This window comes from Arvicola amphibius, chromosome 17 (assembly GCF_903992535.2).
Source record: "Arvicola amphibius chromosome 17, mArvAmp1.2, whole genome shotgun sequence".
NCBI lineage: Eukaryota > Metazoa > Chordata > Mammalia > Rodentia > Cricetidae > Arvicola > Arvicola amphibius.
The window spans coordinates 4,961,505-4,982,468 of NC_052063.2; the positions used below are offsets into that span (position 1 = coordinate 4,961,505).

General features: G+C 47.3%; 1 protein-coding gene across 1 annotated transcript in view; it reads left to right on the forward strand.

The window, feature by feature from the left end:
- The window catches only part of Gnptab (N-acetylglucosamine-1-phosphate transferase subunits alpha and beta), a 64,597-nt gene that overhangs the window by 36,615 nt on the left and 7,018 nt on the right, over nt 1-20,964 (forward strand). The window contains exons 8-18 of the mRNA XM_038315020.1: nt 8,075-8,236; nt 9,607-9,786; nt 9,976-10,146; nt 11,513-11,636; nt 12,715-12,918; nt 13,633-14,678; nt 16,337-16,536; nt 16,742-16,961; nt 17,822-17,935; nt 19,509-19,594; nt 19,949-20,047. Of these exons, the coding sequence (XP_038170948.1) occupies nt 8,075-8,236; nt 9,607-9,786; nt 9,976-10,146; nt 11,513-11,636; nt 12,715-12,918; nt 13,633-14,678; nt 16,337-16,536; nt 16,742-16,961; nt 17,822-17,935; nt 19,509-19,594; nt 19,949-20,047 (2,606 nt within the window). The remainder of the gene's footprint in view (nt 1-8,074; nt 8,237-9,606; nt 9,787-9,975; nt 10,147-11,512; nt 11,637-12,714; nt 12,919-13,632; nt 14,679-16,336; nt 16,537-16,741; nt 16,962-17,821; nt 17,936-19,508; nt 19,595-19,948; nt 20,048-20,964) is intronic.

The window sequence follows — 20,964 nt, forward strand, 5'->3', positions numbered from 1 at the left end:
TAAGAGCTCTGATGAGCACATTTATGGAAGCTTTTCATCATTGATGATGTGGGATAATGTGAAACTGATTCATGAACGGCAAGTCCAGGCATTGATGAATTTAGGACGTGTGTATAATTCTTACCCTTCAGCCTCGTCTGGCTTTTTCCTGAACATGCGTAGATTCAGGACATAGTCCGTGTGTTTTCTAGTTGACCCTATTTTCGGCATGCTTTTGCCGTGTATTCCCCGTAGGAAGCATGAGCTTCTCTCTCTCTTAGGCAGGGAGTAGAGTCGTTGCCTCTGGAACTGCAGGGATCTGCTTCTTGAACTTGTGAGATTCTGCCATAGGTTGAGCTTGCCTTCCCACTTCCTCTCCTTTTGCCAATTAACTGTTTGTGGGGGGTGGAGAAGGTGGGGGGTCATGGGGGAAGGGAGGAAGGGAGTTTTCTCCATTCTTGCGTGAGTCACCCCATCCCAAGTTCCCTTTTTCCTCTTCACTGGGTCTTACAGTTTAGATGCTTCGTGGTATAAGCACAATGATACCGATGCCGATGGCCTTGTCTCTGTTTCATATCTTCCCATAGCCAGCTTCCCTTTCCGTTTCTCCTATCTCTTCCTCTTCGTTTCTGTTTGCAGCAGGTCTTGCTGTGTAATTCTGGCTGGCCTGCAACTTGCTGTGCAGACTGGGCTGCCCTCGAGCTTGTAAATTTACCGCCCCTGCAGCACCTCTGTGCCCGGCCCGCCCCTTGTAGCTTTCCTTCATTTACTTTGAAATACGATGGGGAATTCCAGCAGTGTGATTGGCTCATACACAGCACTTGTATGGAACAGAACTATATTTGGGCTGAATTTGTTAATCTGCAGTTATTTCTAAAATAGACACATCTCCTTCCCCTGCGGGACTTTCAGTACTGATTTGGGCAGTTAAAACCATAGATTAGCTTTTGCTTCAGTGAAGTTTGTTTGGCTTCTTAGTTTGTAGTTCCAGAATGACAGATACAGGCCCATCTGTCCCTCCCATTGCTCACGATCAGCTCCTCTCCCTCATGCGGGAAGAGCAACTTCTGTCGTCCACTCCGCTGCTCACGCTTTTGTGTGACCGTGTCACACCTGCTCTGTGCGGCCGCTCCTCGGTGCTGATGACATTCGATGTGCCTCCTGGTGGTCGGTGTGTGCTCATGAGGATGACAGTTCCGAACGGTGGTGGGCCTCCACGGAATCCCGGGCGGCCTGGTGTGTGGTGCGTGGAGGTGGGGGCGGGGGGAAGTGCAGTGCTCACTTGAGTCGCCAGGGAAATTGAGAACCAGGATGTGGCGGCATTTGAGTTTAGTTCTTCAAATCTGTGTGTACTGAGGGGGGGGGGGGGTGATACCTGTTCCAGAGAGAAAGAAAGAGAGAGAGGAGAGAGTGTGTACGGGTGTGTGAGTGTATGTGTACAGGTGTGGATATGTGTGTATGAGTGTGTTCACAGGTACGTGTGTGTGAGGGTGTGTGTTTGTATATGTGTGTGTTTGTGGGTGTGTGAGTGTGGGTAGATGGTGTGTGTGTGAGTGTGTATGTGTGTGCACAGGTATGTGCATGGGTGTGAGTGTGTGTGCGCGCACACACGTGCGGGTGTGGGTACATGTGGAGGCCAGAGGTTGATGTCAGGCATCTTCCTTGGTTATTCTCCACCTGATCTTTTTAAGTGAGAGTCTCTCCTTGAGTCTTCAGCCGCACCAGTTGGCCAGGCTGCCCGACTAGTGAGCTTTAGGGAATCTGCCTGTCTCCCATCCCCCTACCAAGTGCTGGGATTAGAGGCATGCCCAACTTGAACGTGGGTTCTGGGGACCTGACCTCATGTCTCCACCCTGTCTTCCTGTAGGCTCTGCTCTCTAGATCTATTTGCCAACACAGGATGCTGAGTGCCTCTAGGATGTTTCTGGAATTCCTCCCCACTGGCACTCCCATGGCCAGAGGCCCTTAAACAGGAGAGTCTTTTATCAGAAGATCTATCTTCTGAGAACTGAGTTTCCTATCACAGGCTCCAGTCCATTGGATTATTTTTATCAGATACCCCCTGTGTGTCGAGGGGTGTGTCAGGGAGAACAAGGGAATCAAAGCATTTGCTTGGGGCATGCACATTTCCAAAGAGTAGTAAATGGCCCAAGAATGCCTGGGCCTTAGGCGCACTGGGGGTTAGACAAGCTTTGCAGCCTGCTGGGCCCTAGGCAGAGCTGCTGATCTTGGGCTGGGAGGGGCGTGCAGAGGAGACTGCCTGAACAAAGGGCTGGAGGCTCCGAAGTCTGGGAGCAGGTAGTGTGTCTGGGGACTTTTGAAAGTATGATTGCCAGAGGCAGGGGAGGCAAGATGGCTGGACCTCATCCCAGAGGCAGGAAGAAGGCAGTCTGGTCTATTTCTAAGTCACAGAGTAGGGACAGATGTGGTAGATGCTACCCAGGAAGAAGCCGGAGGCAAGAAAAACAGTTCAGTCCTGGAAGACACTCCTGTTTAAGAGCCTCTGGCCATGGGGGTGCCAGTGGGGGAGGAGTTCCAGAAACATCCCAGAGGCACTCAGCATCCCGTGTTGGCGAACTGCAGTGGAGAAGGGAGGCTGAAGAGGAGGTGGACGTGTGTGGTGTCGTGGAAGTGGAGCAGAGGAGTCACGGAGCATATGGGGAGTGCAGTGCGGGAGTGTGTGACAGACCTGCCGTGGGGTTGCCTGGTTAGCATCTGGATAGAAATGGTTCTCCGAAGATTCCTGTGTTGAAACACCCAAGTCCCTGCTGGTGACACTGTCTTGAGCGGTTGTAGAACTTCGGGGAGACGGGTCCTAGCTGGATGTCTGTGTGGTTGGGAGACACCAGGGAGTTTGCAGGCGGCCCTAGGGTAGATGATCTCAGGGCGTAGCCAGGCAGGGTGGCACAGGCAAGGTGTGACAGCTTGGTGAGTCACCTGCACTCCGCCCCCACAGAGTTCTGTTCCGGACCCGCTTGAGGTCACCGGAAATTATGTTCTCCTTGAAGCGTCTCTAGTCTGAAAATCCAGAGTCTAAAATGCTCGGAAATCCCAAAGTTTCTGACACCGACCTGCCACTACCAGTGTAAGATTTTAGCTATACATCCTCACAGGACACTTGGCTTTATGTATAGAACTACTTAAATGTGTCATCTTCAGGCTATGTGCATAAGGTATATACGAAACATGAATTTCATGTTTGGACTTGAGTTTCATCCCCCAAATAGTATCATCACATGTATATGTAAATATTTGGAACTTTTTCTTTTTGAGACAGGATCTCACCACGTAGCCCTAGCTAGCCTAGAACTCTCTATCAACTCAAACTTAAGGTCCAGCTTCTTGAGTGCTGAGATTAAAGGTGTGTGCAACCGCATGAGGCTGAAACAAAATAGACACTGGCATAGTGGAGCACACCGTTAATCCCAGCACTCTGGGTGCAAAGGCAAGCACATGGTTGTGAGTTCGAGGCCAGCCTGGTCTCCATAGCCATTTCCAGGCTGAACCAAAGCTAAACAGTTAGACTCTGTCTCAAAAACGATCAAACAAACCAAGCGAACAACAATAAAACCAACTCTTAGCACTAAAACCCTTTGGTCACAAGCATTTTAGATAAAGGCCATATTTTTACTAACACACTTTTAGTGGCTTCCATGGAAACATCTCACTCAGCTTTCAATGCGTGGCCTTCCTCTTTACTTTATTTCTAAAGTTAGTCAGCAGGTGAAGCAGCGATTGTGGAACTAGCTTTAGCTTTGGAACAACCATGAGGGCATTTTCAAACCTAGCAGCCCCGACCAACGTCTCTTGGTTTGTTTCCGGTTAGCCGTAGGAGAAGTGTTTTTATCCCGAAGTCTTCTTAATAACACACAAATCAACCCAAATTTAAAACCAACTTACAACTTCTGAGTTTTTGAGGCCTTTAAAATGTTGTTGGAGTGTTTGTCTTAGAGGAAAGCCTCTGCCGTTCCTAAGGATTTGCCGTTCTCCTTCCTACAACAGGTTTGCTTGCCTCTCTGTAGTGCAGCCTTGCCCCAGTACAGGCGCTCCTAGGATGTTTAGCAGTGCCCGGGCCTCTGTTCTCTTAGCCTTCTCACCACAACCCCTGTGGCTTGAGAAATTTTAAATGACTCTAGGTATATAGTGTAGGAAATAGATACACATTTACTGGTAATAAATTATAAGGAAAATTTTTGTTATTTACACTTATTTTGTGTATGTATGTATTTGCACTTATATTGTATGTATGTATGTATGTATTGTGTATGTATGTATGTATTTACACTTACATTGTGTGTGTGTGTATGTATGTATGTATGTATGTATGTAAGTGCTACTGTATGCATGTGTGGAGGTCACAGGACAACTTCAGGAGTCAGCTCTGTCCACTGTATGGGTTTTGGGAATCAGTCATGTATGCTTGGTAGTAGGTGCCATCCATCATCCACTGAGACATCTTCCCAGCCCAGGAGTTCATTTTCAAATAATTCTTTGGTATACATGTAATTTTTCCATTTATCAAAGGCAAATGCAAATTTCATACTATTAAGGTGGTCATAAATAATTACATTCTGGATGTAGTTGATACTTAAGAATCAGAGTTTTCTGTTTTGTTTTGTTTTTTTCTGTGCTAAGACTTCTACTTTCTGCTAGAAACACGTCTAGGGTATTCAGAATGTTTGAAGCTGGGGATGTAGGCCAGTGGATTGAATGCCAGCATTGCGTACCAGCATTGGACCCACAGACCAACCTGACGTTCCAGCTCTGCAGAACTGGTAGCAAAAAGAGCAGGAGTTCTAACCAAGAACTCAATGCTTCAGCAGAAACCACAGCTACTCAGGCTTACCAGAAACCAGCCTCCAACTACAAATGACATTTGCTACAAAAAAAAGTGTGTGTGTATGGTGTGTGTGTATGTGTGTGTGTAGTGTGTGTGTGTGTGTATGTGTGTGTGTGTGTGTGTGTGTGTGTGTGTATGTGTGTGTGTATGTGTATCCAGGATCAAGGCACATCTCAAATCCTTTTCCAGCAGAAGCGGCTTCTAATACAAGTAATAGAGTTGCAGGGTTGGGTTGCCACCTAGTGGACAGCAGAGGATCCTTCATGCTCCTTGCCATGCCCCTTAGAGAGGCAGAACAATCTGTCCTTTCAAGTTCCTTGCTTTTTTTTTTTTTTAATATTTATTATGTATACAACATTCTGTCTGTGTGTATGCCTGCAGGCCAGAAGAGGGCACCAGATCTCATTACAGATGGTTGTGAGCCACCATGTGGTTGCTGGGAATTGAACTCAAGACCTTTGGAAGAGCAGACAATGCTCTTAACCGCTGAGCCATGTCTCCAGCCCCCTCAAGTTCCTTGCTTTTTTAAAAAATTTGATTTTATTGATCTGTACATTTTTCTCTGCTTCCCTCCCTTCCTCTCCCCTCCCTCTCCCATGGTCCCCATGCTCCCAATTTACTCAGGAGATCTTGTCTTTTTCTACTCCCCATGTATATTAGATCCATGTATGTCAAGTTCCTTGCTTTTTATCTCTTTCAGCTATTGTGTGGTTACCATGAGAACACCTATTTCTGATTTTCAGTGGTATAGTTAGAAGCCAGTCCTGGGCAACTGCTGGTAGGGACCGGCGAGATGGCTTAGTGGGCAAAGGTGCTTGCGGCCAGATCTGGCTGCATCCAGTCCTGTCCACCCACATGCAGGAAGGCGAAGGCTCCTGCAAGTTGTCCTCTGACTTCCACACCTGAGCGGTGGCATGCCTGCCTCTCCCTCCCCAAAATACATACGTAAGATAAAATTTTTATGTCATTTAATTTAAGAATCATTTTTATTTAAGAGTGATTTTTCTTGTTGCACTTCTTACCGAATTAAAAGACGTACAAATCATGAAATAAAATTAGATGTCATTTTAAAGTAATGATGTGAATCTTTGAATTTCTTATTAGAATTCTCAAGTTAATCTTAATCTCTGAAACATCTTTTTTTTTTTTTTTTAATTGGTAATACTGGGTTGAAGGCCAGAACCTCACACATGAGGGTCAAGCACTCTGCCTAGACTGCATACATACTTAGCCCAGTTTATTTTCTTGCCAGGAATACAACAACAGACCTTTATACTTATCAGTAAACAGTTAAAAACAAAAAAGGAATGTGTTTTGTTTGCCCCGGAGTGGGATGGAAAGCCCCGGCCTTTCAGGGATGGTTAGCTGGGCTGTTCTGTGACCTGGGACTCTGTCGGAGCTGTGCAGGACCTAGTGACACACAGGACCTGGCAACAGCCCAGTTCTTGCTTTGTTCTCCAGCTAGCGTGGATGGTTTTCTCATTCCGACACTGGCTGGTGATCCCTGGGGCCGCTTCCATTGGGGAAAGGAGCTGGGGAGAGAATGTCCCTTCCCTTCTGACTTATCTGAGCTCAGCTCAGCCGGCAGCTGGCCCAGCAGGTCCTGGAGGACCCCAGCCAGCTTGCCACCTGCCTGCCTCTTGCGTCTTTAGTCCAGGCCTCTGCTTGAGTACAGGTGCCTGCCGAGCCATCATCGTCCCTGCAACCCATGCTGCCATAGCAACGGAAGCCTGGACGGGTGGCACTCAGGCCCAGAGCAGTGCAGGTCCGCGTTCACACTTTAACCCTGCGCAGTAATGGCTCAAGGCAGTGTCTGCTGCACATCACATGTCCAGTCACTGGTGGACCTTGTAGTGGCAGTGCTATAATTACCAATAAAATACAACGCAGACTTGGAATTTGCCTCATAGGCTGGGGTAGGAGGATTGCAAATTCAAGGCCTGTCCGGGCACCTCAGCAAGATCCTGTCTCAAAAATAAAAAGTAAAAGGGCTGGTGTATAGTGGTAGAGTACTTCCCTGGCACACATGAGGGCCTGGGTTCATTCCTCAGTACCAGCCTGAAGAAAAAGCGTCTTGTGTAAGCATGCTGAGACAGTTTGACTTTGTTGGTTTTTTAACACAGCGTATTTGTAGCATCCTTCTTATTCAGAGTCTGTGCGATTGGTGTTCCCTGGTGAATAGCGCATAGGAAAAAGCGGGGGAAAAATGCTAGCATAAATCCATCACTAATGACAAATGATGCTCATTGTGAGTTAGAAATTAAGATCACATTTGGATATGCTGGTCGTGCCAGCGATGTGTATTAGCCTCAGGTCATTGACCGGATTTTAAATTTATCCAAAAGCATCTTTAAAAATCTGTAAACTTTTAAAATGTCCACGAGTCTTCAAAATAATTTCCAAGGTAAAACCAATATTGATAGAAGAGATTACGATGCAGACATTTTTCTCATTAAGTTTAAAATTAAATTGTAATGTTAAATTACTGTTTATTCTAGAGCAATGGAGTTTCCCACCCCAGGGGGCCCTTAGAGGTCCTGTGGGAACCAGGGAATGGGAAGAAAGGGGCAAAGAGCCTTACAGGGACAGGTGACCTACCTAGGTGACTGCTTCCCATTCTGCCGCACACAGAGGTGGATTGGCAGCAGTGAGAGCTGAGTCCTTGACAGGGTTTCCCCATGTAACAGTCCTAACTGTCCTGGCTGTCCTGGAACTCACTCTGTAGACCAGGCTGGCCTTGAACTCACAGAGCTCATCCGCCTGTCTCTGCCTTCCGAGCAGCTGGGATTATAGGCCTGCACCACCATGTCCACTATATTTTTTTTAAATGAAGATCATAAAAAATCATTTAAGCCAGCTCTGAGAGTTGGGGGGATGTCGTAAAAAGAGCCCGAAGTCTCAGGAGATGTAGAGTCTCCCGTGGGGTTGAGTGGCTACACTGTCAGATGATGCCCAAGGTGCCCCAGTCACGCTGCTCTCCCACTCCTGTTAACAACGGGCATTTTGTCGCGGTCATCTGGCGAGCACGTTTGGCCTGCGATACTGTCTTTACATTCCAAGACTGGAAGTTAAACAGCTGGTCATGGTGGCTCGCACCTGTAATCTCAGCACTTGGAAAGTTGAGGCAGAAAGATTGCCATGAGTTTAAGGTCGTTCTAGAGCCTGAAACTCTGTCTCCAAAAGAAAAAAAAAAGGTAAATCTGTGTTTATTCCCTGGGTCCCGGGTGCCCACGTGCATCTCTTGTTCTCTACCAGCTGCAGTTGTACTCAGAGGCCAGCGTCGCTCTTCTGAAACTGAACAACCCCAAAGGGTTCCAGGAGCTAAACAAGCAGACTAAGAAGAACATGACTATCAACGGGAAGGAGCTTACCATCAGCCCTGCGTATCTGTTGTGGGACCTGAGTGCCATCAGCCAGGTGAGGGCTGTAGACCTCTACAGCCCGGGAAGGGGTGTAGACCCCTGCAGCTGGGGAAGGGGCATAGACCTCTATAACCTGGAAATGACTGTAGACCCCTGCAGCCAGAGAAGGGGTGTAGACCCCTATAGCTGGAGAAGAGGCATAGACCTCTGCAGGTGCGGACGGGACATAGACCCCTGCAGCTGGGAAAGGGGCGTAGACCCCTGCAGCCGGGGAAGGGGTGTGGACTTCTGCTGCTCAGGTCACAAATTCAGAATGTGTGCCATTGTCAGAATAGCTCAATTGGGAGAGCAGTGGGCTGAGTGTTAAAGGCCTAGATGCTGGTTTAGTAGGAGAAGGAGGAGGACTTACTGAGGATCTCATCAGACTTTTCCAAACTTCCCTTCTCTACCGTTGGTTTGATACTTATTGAAAAGAACAAGGCTGGAGAGATGGCTGTCACGAGCACTTGCCGTTCTCCCGGAGGATCAAAATTTGGCTTTCGCTCCCACATTGGACAGCTTAGAACCTCTCATAACTCTAGCTTCAAGGGATCTCACCCCTTCTCTGGCCTCCAAGGGCACCCACAAACACATACACTCAGTCACTCACTCATAAATGTCAGTAAAAACCAAATAAAGCTTTGTTCAGGCTTGGTGGCACGTGCCTTTAATCCCAGCACTCCAGAGCAGAATTTGAGGCTAGCCTAGTCTACGTAGTGCGCACCAGGCCTGAAAACCAATTGGATTTAAGATCCTTTATGTAAAGCATAATAAAGAGAAGGTCTCTCTCTCTCTCTCTCTCTCTCTCTCTCTCTCTCTCTCTCTCTCTCTCTCTCTCTCACACACACACACACACACACACACACACCTGCTCATACTCACGTGAATTTAAAGGATAGCCAAAGCCCTGTTCTAGTTTAGGTTTCTTTTGCTGTGACGAACACCATGACCAAAGCAAGTTGGGGAGGGATGGGCTTGTTTGTCTTACACTTCCACAACACCGTTGTTCATCAAAGGAAGTCAGACAGGATAGAAACCTGGTTTGCTCAGAATTTTTTTATAGAATCTTTTATAGAATTCAGGACCACCAGCCCAGGGATGGAACCACCCACAGAGGGCTGGGCCCTCCCCATGCATCACTGATAAGAAAATGCCCAACAGACTTGCCTGCCACCTGATCTCACAATGGCATTGTCTTAGCCGAGGTTCCCTACTCTTAGCTGAGGTTCCCCCCCCCCCCACCCCCACCCCTGCTTGTGTCAAGTTGAGATAAAGATATTCCCCCTTAGAGCAGAGCAGGCAGAGGGTAAAGACAAGGAGGAAGAGCTGGGGTTTAGCGTAGATACTTCATGTCTTCATGAGCCACACGTCTCTCCGACCGCCCAGTCCAAGCAGGATGAAGATGTGTCTGCCAGCCGCTTCGAAGATAACGAAGAGCTGAGGTACTCCTTACGGTCTATCGAGAGGCATGCGCCGTGGGTTCGGAATGTCTTCATAGTCACCAACGGGCAGATTCCATCCTGGCTGAACCTCGACAACCCTCGGGTGACAATAGTCACCCACCAGGTGCGTGACTCTGCAAACATCACCAGGCTGTGGTTTCCTGTCTGTGCCCTCAGTGTGGTACAGTCATCTCGCCTTCTCTGCCTCCACGGCCACCTTCATTGAATTAGCACAGCCTCCTCCTATCCCCCTTTCTAAGTGCCCAGCCGACTCAACAAGGCTCCTATTTACCTTCTGTGCTTTCTGTTCAAGGACATTTTCCGAAATCTGAGCCACCTGCCCACTTTCAGTTCACCTGCCATTGAAAGTCACATCCACCGCATTGAAGGGCTGTCCCAGAAGTTCATTTACCTAAATGACGACGTGATGTTTGGGAAGGACGTTTGGCCCGACGATTTCTACAGTCACTCCAAAGGCCAAAAGGTGAGTGCTAAGATGGGCTGCCACTTAGCTGGACAGTCACTAGCAGTTGAGGAAATCAACCCAGGTATCTGTGTACACATTTCTATATGCAAATGTGAAATAAATTTCCGTGGGTGTCTGTGTATACTTTTCGTTATGCAAATGTGAACAACTTTGCCTCTGTGACTCCCAGGCTCAGGAAAGTCTGGGTTGAGCAGTAAGCAAAGTTGCTCTCCTGCAGCCTCAGATAAACAGAACCCCCCTTTTCCTCCTTGACCCTTAGACTTTCTACTGCAGCAAACCCACTTTGCAACAAATTTGCGGCTGGCATGACAGCAAAATGGCCAACAGGCAAAATGAGCTTGAAGTGCTTTGGGTGGGGAGGGGGTGAAGTTCCGTGTCAGATGACCCCTCTGTCGCGGGGAGGGGTGGGACACAGAAGGCCTAGAACAGCTGGGCTGGGGAGCCTGTCCCTTTGAACTGGATTTGTTTTCTGTGCTGGGGGTCAGCCCCAGGAACTCAGACACACTAGAAGAGTACTCTGCCATAGAGCCAAACTGTAGCCATTGGCAGCCTCTAGTTTCAGTTTAGATTTTAAAAAAATCAATTGGGAGTAAGTGTGCTGTGCAAAAGAATAGGGACTTTAAGAAGGGAGGGGCATGTTTTTCTCTAGTAAATTTAATTTATAAAGTTACCGTGCCTTTGGGGAGCTCAGAATGCTGCAGGAATTAATTTGCCTAAACACAGCCTTAGGGTGGAGATAATGGCTGCCAGCACCACCTTCTCCTTCCTCAGCCTTGAGGCAGTTATGCAGAAAATCACTGGGTTACTAGTGAGTGTCCTGGCTAAAGAGTGACCTGCAGTGTCCTGACTACAGTGACCTTCACTGTCCTGACCAGAGTGACCTGCAGTGTTCTAGATAGAGTGACCTGCAGTGTCCTGGCTAAGGAGTGACCTGCAGTGTCCTGGATAGACTGACCTGCAGTGTCCTGGATAGACTGACCTACCACAGAGTCCCTTCCTACCTTGACATGTTTTCGTATTCACATCTAAGTCTGACACATTGCTATTTTATTTAGAAGAATATTATAAGAGCGTGTTATTAAAACTAATCCATGAGCCAAGCCCTTGTTCTCTGAAGCAAGTGGGGAGGAAGAACTGTGCCCAGAAGGCTAAACTCTGCCGTGGGCATTGTCTAGCCGAAGGCAATGCCCACTGTCAGCAGGGTTAGCTCTGTTTTGGGCGTTGGCCAGCCAAAGGCGGTGCCCACCATCCTCAGCAGCCAGTCTCTGGGAAACTTTGGAAGTTCAGCTTTTTTTCTAAAGGTGTTTTAATTCAAGAGTAAAAAGCATCAGAAACTGTTGTATCGTCTCTGATCTTGTTGCAGGTGTATTTGACGTGGCCTGTGCCCAACTGTGCTGAGGGCTGCCCGGGCTCCTGGATTAAAGACGGCTACTGTGACAAGGCCTGTAATAATTCAGCCTGTGACTGGGATGGCGGAGACTGCTCCGGTAAGGATGTGCTCAACGGCAGCTTGCTCATTTCCTCATCCTCGTTCCTGAGAACGGGTGTGTGTGCCGTTGACTGCTTACATCCCACGCTGAAACGTTCCTGAATCCAGAGATCCCTGGTTGGTGCTGCTGAGTGGCCTAGTTGATTCACGGTATCCATTACTGAATACTTTTCTCTGATATAGGCTCTGAACTTGAAAGCATCTTCTGTTATTACTTGAAGTAGCTAGAATACTCTTGATTACGTACGTAAACCTGAGCATCGTTTCAGTTGGGTCTGCAGGACTCGATGCAGTTACTTTCAGTGGGAAACTGCAGTAGACCGTAAAATGATCACAGTTGCAGAACACACCATTCTTATCTTCTTAGCAGCGTCCCCACCCCCATTCACCTTTGAACTTGATGCTGTCACTTTTGAAAATATATTTACTTATTATCTTTCAGTTCATAAAGCACTAAGTGTTCTAGAACCTTCATTACCCTCTTTTTTTTTTTTTTTTTTTTTTTTTTTTTTTTTGGTTTTTCGAGACAGGGTTTCTCTGCAGCTTTAGAGCCTGTCCTGGAGCTACATTACCCTCTTGATTTGGGGGCTGGTTACTCTAAGAGCATGCACAGATGTCATCATTCTGGTGCTCTGGACGCGGAAACGGGCTTGGAAACATGTTGAATATTAGAGGAAGCAAAGTGTCAAAGCCGATAGTCTTCTCTGTCAGGTGCCCTGCTGTAAAACGTAGGCAGCGGCAGGGAGAGAATGTGGGTGTATAAAGCAGACCTAGCGAAACGTTAACACTGACCATGTTATCATCTGTGTCTGGACCTGGTTTGGGGAATTCTGAGCCGTGGTCCTTGGGATAATCTGTTTCCCTTCTCCAGCTCTGCTCTACCCGTCTTAATTCACTACTGTCTGTACTCAGTCCGGTAAACTCCCTTCCCTTAAGACACAGGGAGTCTCCCGTTAAAGAATGGGATGAGCCTCTGTAGCTGCAACCCGTGCATCAGTCTTAGTAAGAAACGATGAGCTGTCTTCTTTCACAGTTGTGAGCCCAGTAAGGACTCTTCCTTCCTCCTCCCTCTACAGGTAACAGCGGAGGGAGTCGCTATGTTGCAGGAGGTGTGGGTACCGGGAATATTGGCGTCGGACAGCCCTGGCAGTTTGGTGGCGGAATCAACAGTGTCTCTTACTGCAACCAAGGGTGTGCAAACTCCTGGCTCGCCGATAAGTTCTGTGACCAAGCCTGCAACGTCTTGTCCTGTGGGTTTGATGCTGGTGACTGTGGACAAGGTATGTTTATTGCCGTGGAAACGTTAGGAACAAGGAGCTAACTCCACAAACAGAGGAGCACTCCGTGGTTGTCATTATTGAAAGTAATTTTCAAGTGGGCAAGAAGTTGGAAATTAGTCGTTGAAATTTATTGATTAAAAATTATGAGCCGGGCGGTGGTGGCGCACGCCTTTAATCCCAGCACTCGGGAGGCAGAGGCAGGCGGATCTCTGTGAGTTCGAGACCAGCCTGGTCTACAAGAGCTAGTTCCAGGACAGGCTCCAAAGCCGCAGAGAAACCCTGTCTCGAAAAACCAAAAAAAAATTATGCCCCATTCTCTATAGTGAACCAGGGTCAGTGTCCTGTGTAAACTGCTATGGTGAGTTCAAATGGTAGGACGGCCACATCCCCAGACCTTGTGTTAGAATTTTTGAGCATTTTTAAATAAATTTCAAGTCACCCTTAGAAAATAAAAACTTGAGCCCAGAGAATTAAGGAATGGCATAAGAATGTCTAATTAAGCTGGCTGGTGGTGGCGCATGCCTTTAATCCCAGCACTCGGGAGGCAAAGGCAGGCGGATCTCTGTGAGTTCGAGGTCAGCCTGGTCTACAAGAGCTAGTGCCAGGACACGCTCCAAAGCCACAGAGAAACCCTGCCTCGAAAAACAAAACAAAACAAAAAGTGTCTAATTTAAAAGAAACCATGTTTGTGTGTGTGTGTTTTTTTTCCTCTAGATCATTTTCATGAACTGTATAAAGTAACTCTTCTCCCAAACCAGACGCACTATGTTGTCCCCAAAGGTGAACACCTGCCTTATTTCAGCTTTGCCGAAATCGCCAGAAGAGGAGTGGAAGGCGCCTACAGCGACAATCCGATAATCCGGCACGCGTCCATCGCGAACAAGTGGAGGACCATTCATCTCATACTGCACAGTGGGATGAACGCAACCACGATCCACTTTAACCTCACACTCCAGAACGCCAACGACGAAGAGTTCAAGCTCCAGATAACAGTGGAAGTGGACACGAGGGAGGGGCCGAAACTGAACGCCACAACCCAGAAGGCCTACGACAGTTCCGTTAGCCCAGTGACACCTCTCCCCCAGGCCGAAATCCCTTTTGAAGATGTTCCCAAAGGGAAACGCTTCCCCAAGGTCAGGAGACAGGATGTAAACACCACAGGGAGATTCCAGCAGGAGGTGAAAATCCCCCTGGTAAATATTTCACTCCTTCCGAAGGAGGTCCAGGTGAGACTGAGCAACTTGGACCTGCAGTTGGAACTCGGAGACATCACCCAGAAAGGATACAACTTCTCCAAGTCAGTCCTGCTGAGGTCTTACCTGAAGGGCTCACTAGATGCTAAAGGAAAGCCTCCATCTAGAAGGACCGACGAAACAAATGACCGTCTGGAGGCCCCACAGGAAAAGCTCTCACACAGAACCCCAGGTGGCTTTGTTGCTGGTCAGAGAGCAGAGAGACTGACATCCCCAGTGGGGACTGTGGACGCGAATGGCCGTGACCATGGTTTGAATCCACCCCCGGTCTTGGAGAGCAATGTAGGATTTAAGTTGGAAACTCGGGCCCCACATGCACCGAGCATGAGTGTACCCCGAGAAGACCTCACCGGGAAAGAGGAGGCTGGAGGCAGAGCGGAGGATGACGCCGACAGCCGTGTAGCTGTAGAAGAAGTAGTTCCTGGAAGGCGGCTGCAGCACTACACGGAGACTTACCCAGGCTTTTTGCCTTGGGAGAAAAGAAAGTATTTCCAAGACCTTCTTGATGTAAGTTCGATCCAGCCTTATTCCCTGTCATGCCCACAAACATAAATAGCTTCGTAAGTGGTAATATTATAGTAACTATCATTTGTCGTGCATTTTTCTGCGTCCATGGCTGAAGTAAGTGCTTTTCTCGATGGTTTCATTTAATTGTCCCAGTAACCCTAATCTTGAAAATGCCGCATCCTTTTGTAGTCTAGGTGAGGGTTTTAGCTGGGGTGGAGACTGGGAGCATGGAGGAGCAGCAGTGACGTCCTGTCTCCTTAGCCTGCAGCTCTGGTACTAGTCCAGCCTTACTGGTGAGGTCATTGGCATCTCCACCATCAGCACGTCCAGCTGCAGAAGCCAACCCTCAGAAGCGGGGCTCTCGTCCCTAGAGTCACCTGTGCCTCCGCTATGCCGTGGTGCCGTTGTTCCCGAAGATGCTGCCACGGTGATGAACTCTGGGGAGTACAGACACAGTCACTGCTCAGGAAGACTAAGAGGCCACTGAGCAAGACAGATTTAGATAAAGCTGGGGGTATCTCTGTTGAGTCACAGGTGAGGAGTCCCAAGGGAGGCGGCCTCTGGAGCCACCATGCCCTTCTTGTGAGCTGAGCCTAGATGGAGTTGACAGGCCAAGAAAAGTTGTTTGATCAAGGCTGGACAGTGAAGAAGAACATCTTTTTGCCTTGTGCGCTGGGCATTTACTGATTAAGTGGGAGCCTGTGTTCCTCTCTGACTGGAGACTCGTGTGGTTTTCAAGCAGCAGAAAGATCTGCCATACAAAGGGAAGGTCTTCTTGAACCTCCTTCCTTGAGATTTGACAAGTGGCTGCCCTTCCAGGCTTCTCTCTAGGTGCATAAGCATGCCACGGGTGCGGTTTCGGTCCTACAACAGTGACTGCAGGCCAGCCACACATTCCCCGTGGCTGCCCCTGACTCGGTACCTGGGAGAAAGCAAGCAGCCCTGGCCAGCGCCTTTGGTCTCCTAGCAGCTGAACCTTCCCAGTATTTGACAGCTCCAGCATTCCAGCGAGTTCTTTTATGCTTACATTTTTATTTCCCTCAGTAGAATTGCTGGGTTTCGTCCTTGTAAACTCTACGTCCTAAGATGTGGTAGCACGTCATACCACCATGGTACACAGGAGTGCTTGCTGCTCCATGCTACCCAGCGCTAATCACTGCCATTCCTCCACGTTTGCTTCAGTTTGTGAGGCAAAAACGTGTGCTCACATTCTTGGCCGGTTTTCCTTGCCTGTGCAGTTCTTTTCCTACTGGTTTTGTCTCTGTCATATAGTGGAGCCCAGCTTCTTTTAGTCATGTTCAAAACTCAAATACATGCTCCTTTGTCACCAGCAAAGACAGCGTGACATTTAAAGCACTATAAAATTTGTGTGTGAGCAGTTTTTCTAAGTGCTGTACTGAATTGGCTTTGAAATCACATGTTCTGTGGCTGGTTTTTAAGGCACAACCAATAGGCCTGCTATGTCACCATTATTCTGAAGCCAGTGTTTTCCTTAAGGTCCTTGGAGTGACCCTTACAGCATGGAGTCATTAACCCTGAGGACTGTTAGTGACCAGGTGCCACATTCTGTAACTCAGTGCACGGTGGCGCCTTTATCTCTTGTCGGTAGAGTCTACTCTGGGCTAAGCACAGTGTTGAGTTACGCGGAATCCTTACAGGAGGAAGAGTCGTTGAAGACACAATTGGCGTACTTGACCAACGGCAAACGTGCAGGGCGGCAGCTGAAAGACACGTTTGCGGACTCGCTCCGATACGTCAATAAGATTCTCAACAGCAAGTTCGGGTTCACCTCCAGGAAAGTCCCCGCCCACATGCCCCACATGATCGACAGGATCATCATGCAAGAGCTACAAGATATGTAAGTCTTAGTGTGCTCGTGCGTGTGCATGCCTGTGTGCTCGACATTTGTGTATTTGCCTCAGTGAGCTAAGTAAGGCCTTCCTGTCCGCTGATTCGAAGATGCCGTGTAAATACTACATGAAGACAGGCTTCTGTTTCCACAGGCATCCGATACCGTACGTACCCTGAGTATCCAGAGCTCTCCATGTGTTCTCTCTGGACAGGTTCCCCGAGGAATTTGACAAGACGTCGTTTCACAAGGTGCGCCACTCGGAGGACATGCAGTTCGCCTTCTCGTATTTCTATTACCTCATGAGTGCGGTGCAGCCCCTGAATCTTTCCCAAGTCTTTGATGAAGTAGATACAGACCAGTCTGGCGTCTTGTCGGACAGGGAGATCCGGACTCTGGCTACCCGGATCCACGATCTGCCTTTAAGCCTGCAGGTAACGTGTTGTTTCGGCCCTAAGCTTGTGACGTGTTGCGTGAAAAACACAATTCTGGCTGGGCCTCTTTTTCTACTGCATTTCAAGTAAAGGAAATTCTGGATATTTAGTGTCCAGGTTAGTAACTCCTCATTCATTTATTAATGCCGGAACTAAAATATTTGAAATTTGTGTTTTATGGATTATTTTTTTGTGGTCTTGCATTGGGGTAATCATCTGCCATCTGAGGGGAGAGGCAGGTGGTAGATACCTGCATGTGAGCCTTGTGGCAAGTTTATTCAGGGTAGGGTGTGGGACTGACGGGGACTCTCAGCCGGGTCCCCCTGTGATTCTTAGAAACGCTAAACTCATGTACAGAGATGTTAAAATGATTGAGTTGCACTGCCTTCTTCCGCGCGAGGCTGCAGCACCTTGTGAACACGGGTGTCTCACAGCCCTGTGTTCTAGTTCAGATGAGGGTGAAATATTTGCCATTGTGCTGTCTTATTTTGCTCTTGAAATGTTCATACTTAGAGTCCTACTGCTTTTGAGCCCTTTAGGATATCCACTTAGAGACCGTCACATACGTTTTTATCATGAGTTTTATTTCTTGAGATTGTATATAATTACATCATTTCCCTTCCCTTTACACCCTCCAGGCCCTCTTGTGTCCTCTTTTTTTTTGAGCTTTTTCAATTTCATGGCCTTTTTACCCCCATTGTTGTTAGATACACGTGTGTACATGTGCATGCATCTACGTATTTCTGAATACATAAATCCAACCTGCCCAGTCTATATAATGTGTGCACATGCTTTTTGTTTTTAAACCACAGTTTTTAACCTGTCATGTATATAACAGATTTACGTTTTGCTTTGGTTAGGATCTGACAGGTTTGGAACACATGTTAATAAATTGCTCAAAAATGCTTCCCGCCAATATCACTCAGCTGAGCAATATTCCACCAACCCAGGAAGCATACTACGATCCCAACCTGGTAAGTCTCGTGTTAATCCTTACCGGGTGTGTGGCCACCATTGCTGTGAGGCACACCAGAACCAGAGGCTACGTAGCAGCACGGACAATATTCGGTCACTTACATCCTGCCCTAGAACCCCTCCCCACGCTGTGACTATATCAAGTTCACTTTCAGATTGGTTACCTGGATTCCGTAATCAGACCCTCCAGTGACCAAAGGTAGCGGTACCAGCAAGTAACCCCAGAACTCTCTTGGAAAGAGAACACCCCCAAAAAAGACGGCAGCCGGGCACTGCTGGCCCTTCCTGACTCTGTGGGGGATGTCAGATGAGCTCCACACACCTGTGGCAATATCATTTGTCCAAAGTAATCAGAAGATTGTTAATCGTAAGAGATGTGAAAATATGTGTGCCTCAGAATTGATGAAAGCTCAGACACAATACACTGTTTAGCTGGCTTTTATAAGTTGTATATGGGAAAATGCTTAGAAAATCAATTGGATGAGGAGGGAAATGGGAAACATACACTCTGACTTGAATAATCAAAAATTCCCTAATGTAATCCACCCCTTCTTGGATACCAGAGCCTATACACCTCAAAAGATATTTTAAATCACAAGATGGGTTTTTAGTGTTGTTATCTTGTATTTTCCATATTTTGTATAGCTCTTGCTTTCATAATTAGAATAAAATTCTGTTAAATTTTTCTGGAGGGGAGAGGTGGCTCAGTGGTTAAGAGCACCTTTTGTTCTCACGGAGGACCTGGGTTCGATTCCCACCACCTACATGGTGGTTTACAACCATACGTCACTCCTGTAACGCAGCTGGCTGGCTCAATGGAAGGGTATATGTGTAGTCATCTTCTGCCTCTGGAGAGAATAAAATCATTTCTAAGACCATAGAAGTTAAGATATGCAGGCTCAACATTCTCAGGAGAGTTTTTAACCAATAATAACTCTTTTCTAAATACTTCCCTAGATTTAGTTATGGCTGTTCTGTCAAAGCTAATACAGTCAAGGCATTTGTAGGTTAGTTACCTCTTGTTTTTTGCTTTGAGTTTTTGTTTGTTTGTTTTTAATTCTATTGTCAGCCAGGCCTGGTGGCACATGGCCTGGAGTCCACCACCTGAGAGGCAGAAGTGGGGGACAAGTTTACAGTCAGCCGGGTCAGCCAGGACTCCATAGAGTCCTGCTGCCTGAGAGAAAGAAATAATAACTGAATACTTAATTAAGCCAAGGACCGGTCATTCGTTTTTCATTCGCGGGTTTGTCAAGGTGACCAAATTGCTGTTAGTTATCAAGGATGTGGACACACCCTTTCTTCTCAAGAAGGAAAGTAGGCTCTCTAGATTGCCAGCCCCATCATGGCTTTTCAGACATCTTTACTTACGCGTGCTGCATGAGCGCAGCTAGGGTATGGCGAGGCCCCTAAGGCGACAGGGTGCCTAGCCCCTGAGCCGTTTCCCCTTCAGTATGTCCTGAGTCCCGTGAACTCTTGGTGACCCTTGGGTTCAGCGCCCAAAGCCTGTGCCTCTCTTGTTCTTTCTTGCCGTGCCCTTGGTGGACCGTCTGACCCTCTTGTGCTCTCTCGTAGCCGCCAGTCACTAAAAGTCTTGTCACCAACTGTAAACCAGTAACCGACAAAATCCATAAAGCGTATAAAGACAAGAACAAGTATAGGTGAGTGGCCGGTGCGTCTTTGCTCAGCTCCTGGACAGTTCCGAGGGCCCGGCATGGTTGTACCTTTACAGTGTCTTATTAATTGTGCATTCTTTCCAAGGTCATGTGAGATTTCCCCCAGGCATCTAGATGCAGTTGGTTCTGTGCCCCTTGAGTCCACTCAAGTTTTTGTTGTCTGTTTTTGTTTTTTATGTTTTATTTTGTTGTTTTTTTCAAGACAAGGTTTCTCTGTAGTTAAAGGCATGTACCACCACCACCCGACTTCATAAAGTTTTTAAGAAAGCTCTTATTAATGAAATTTTGTTTTTCATTTCCACGTATTTATTAAGCTCTCTCAACGTGTCTGACCCTTAGGTTTGAAATCATGGGAGAAGAAGAAATCGCTTTCAAGATGATTCGCACCAATGTTTCTCATGTGGTTGGGCAGCTGGATGACATAAGGAAAAACCCCAGGTACTAACTTTGTAATTTTTTTTAAAAAAGATTTATTTATTTATTTATTATGTATACAACATTTTGCCTCGGTGTATGCCCGCATGCCAGATCTCAGTACAGATGGTTGTGAGCCACCGTGTGGTTGCTGGGAATTGAACTCAGGACCTCTGGAAGAGCTGCCAGTGCTCTTAACCTCTGAGCCATCTCTCCAGCCCTGTAATTTTTTTTTTGATTGACTATAAAAATGTGGTTGGTTTTTTTCTTTGTTTTTAGTTCTATGACTAAGAAAGGAACAAGCAGGACTAGAGAGAAGGGAGAGAAGGGCTTATTTCAGTGTAGAGTAGACAGACACTCCATGGAAATGACGTATGGAAATGACATACCGTAAGTGTAAGGTTCCCCAGGGGGCCTCGTCCAGACTGCTAAGAGATGGGGGCCCAGGGCAGACTGGACAGGAGGGGTGGGCTCATAGACAGCTGGTACTCAGTATTTCTAAAAAGGTTCTCCTGAGAGTCGTGCTGGTTAACCTGAGTTCCTAGCACGCAGGAGGGGTCTCCTGAGTGGGCTCTCTAACTGCTGGGGCAACTCACTGGCTGTTTGAGCCAGGGGCTTCTTAGCCTTTCTGTTTTCTATTTTTTATCTTATTTTTGAGACAGGTTCTCTGTAGCCCAAACTGGCCTGATATCTGCCTCAGCCTCCTGAGTCCTGAGATACAGGCACCAGCCACCCTGCTCAGCTAATTTCTTTTGTGAAAAACTTGTTTCCTCTCTGTTCTTTATGTAGATTCTTAAGATGTCCCTACATCCTCTCTACTTTTTCCATAATTGGTAGTTGGTTCTGAAGGTTTTGTTAATTTTTTTTTTTTTAAATTTTGTTGTTTTCAAATGTACCGCCACAACTTACTATGGGACCTTGGTGTAGTGATTTCCACCTTA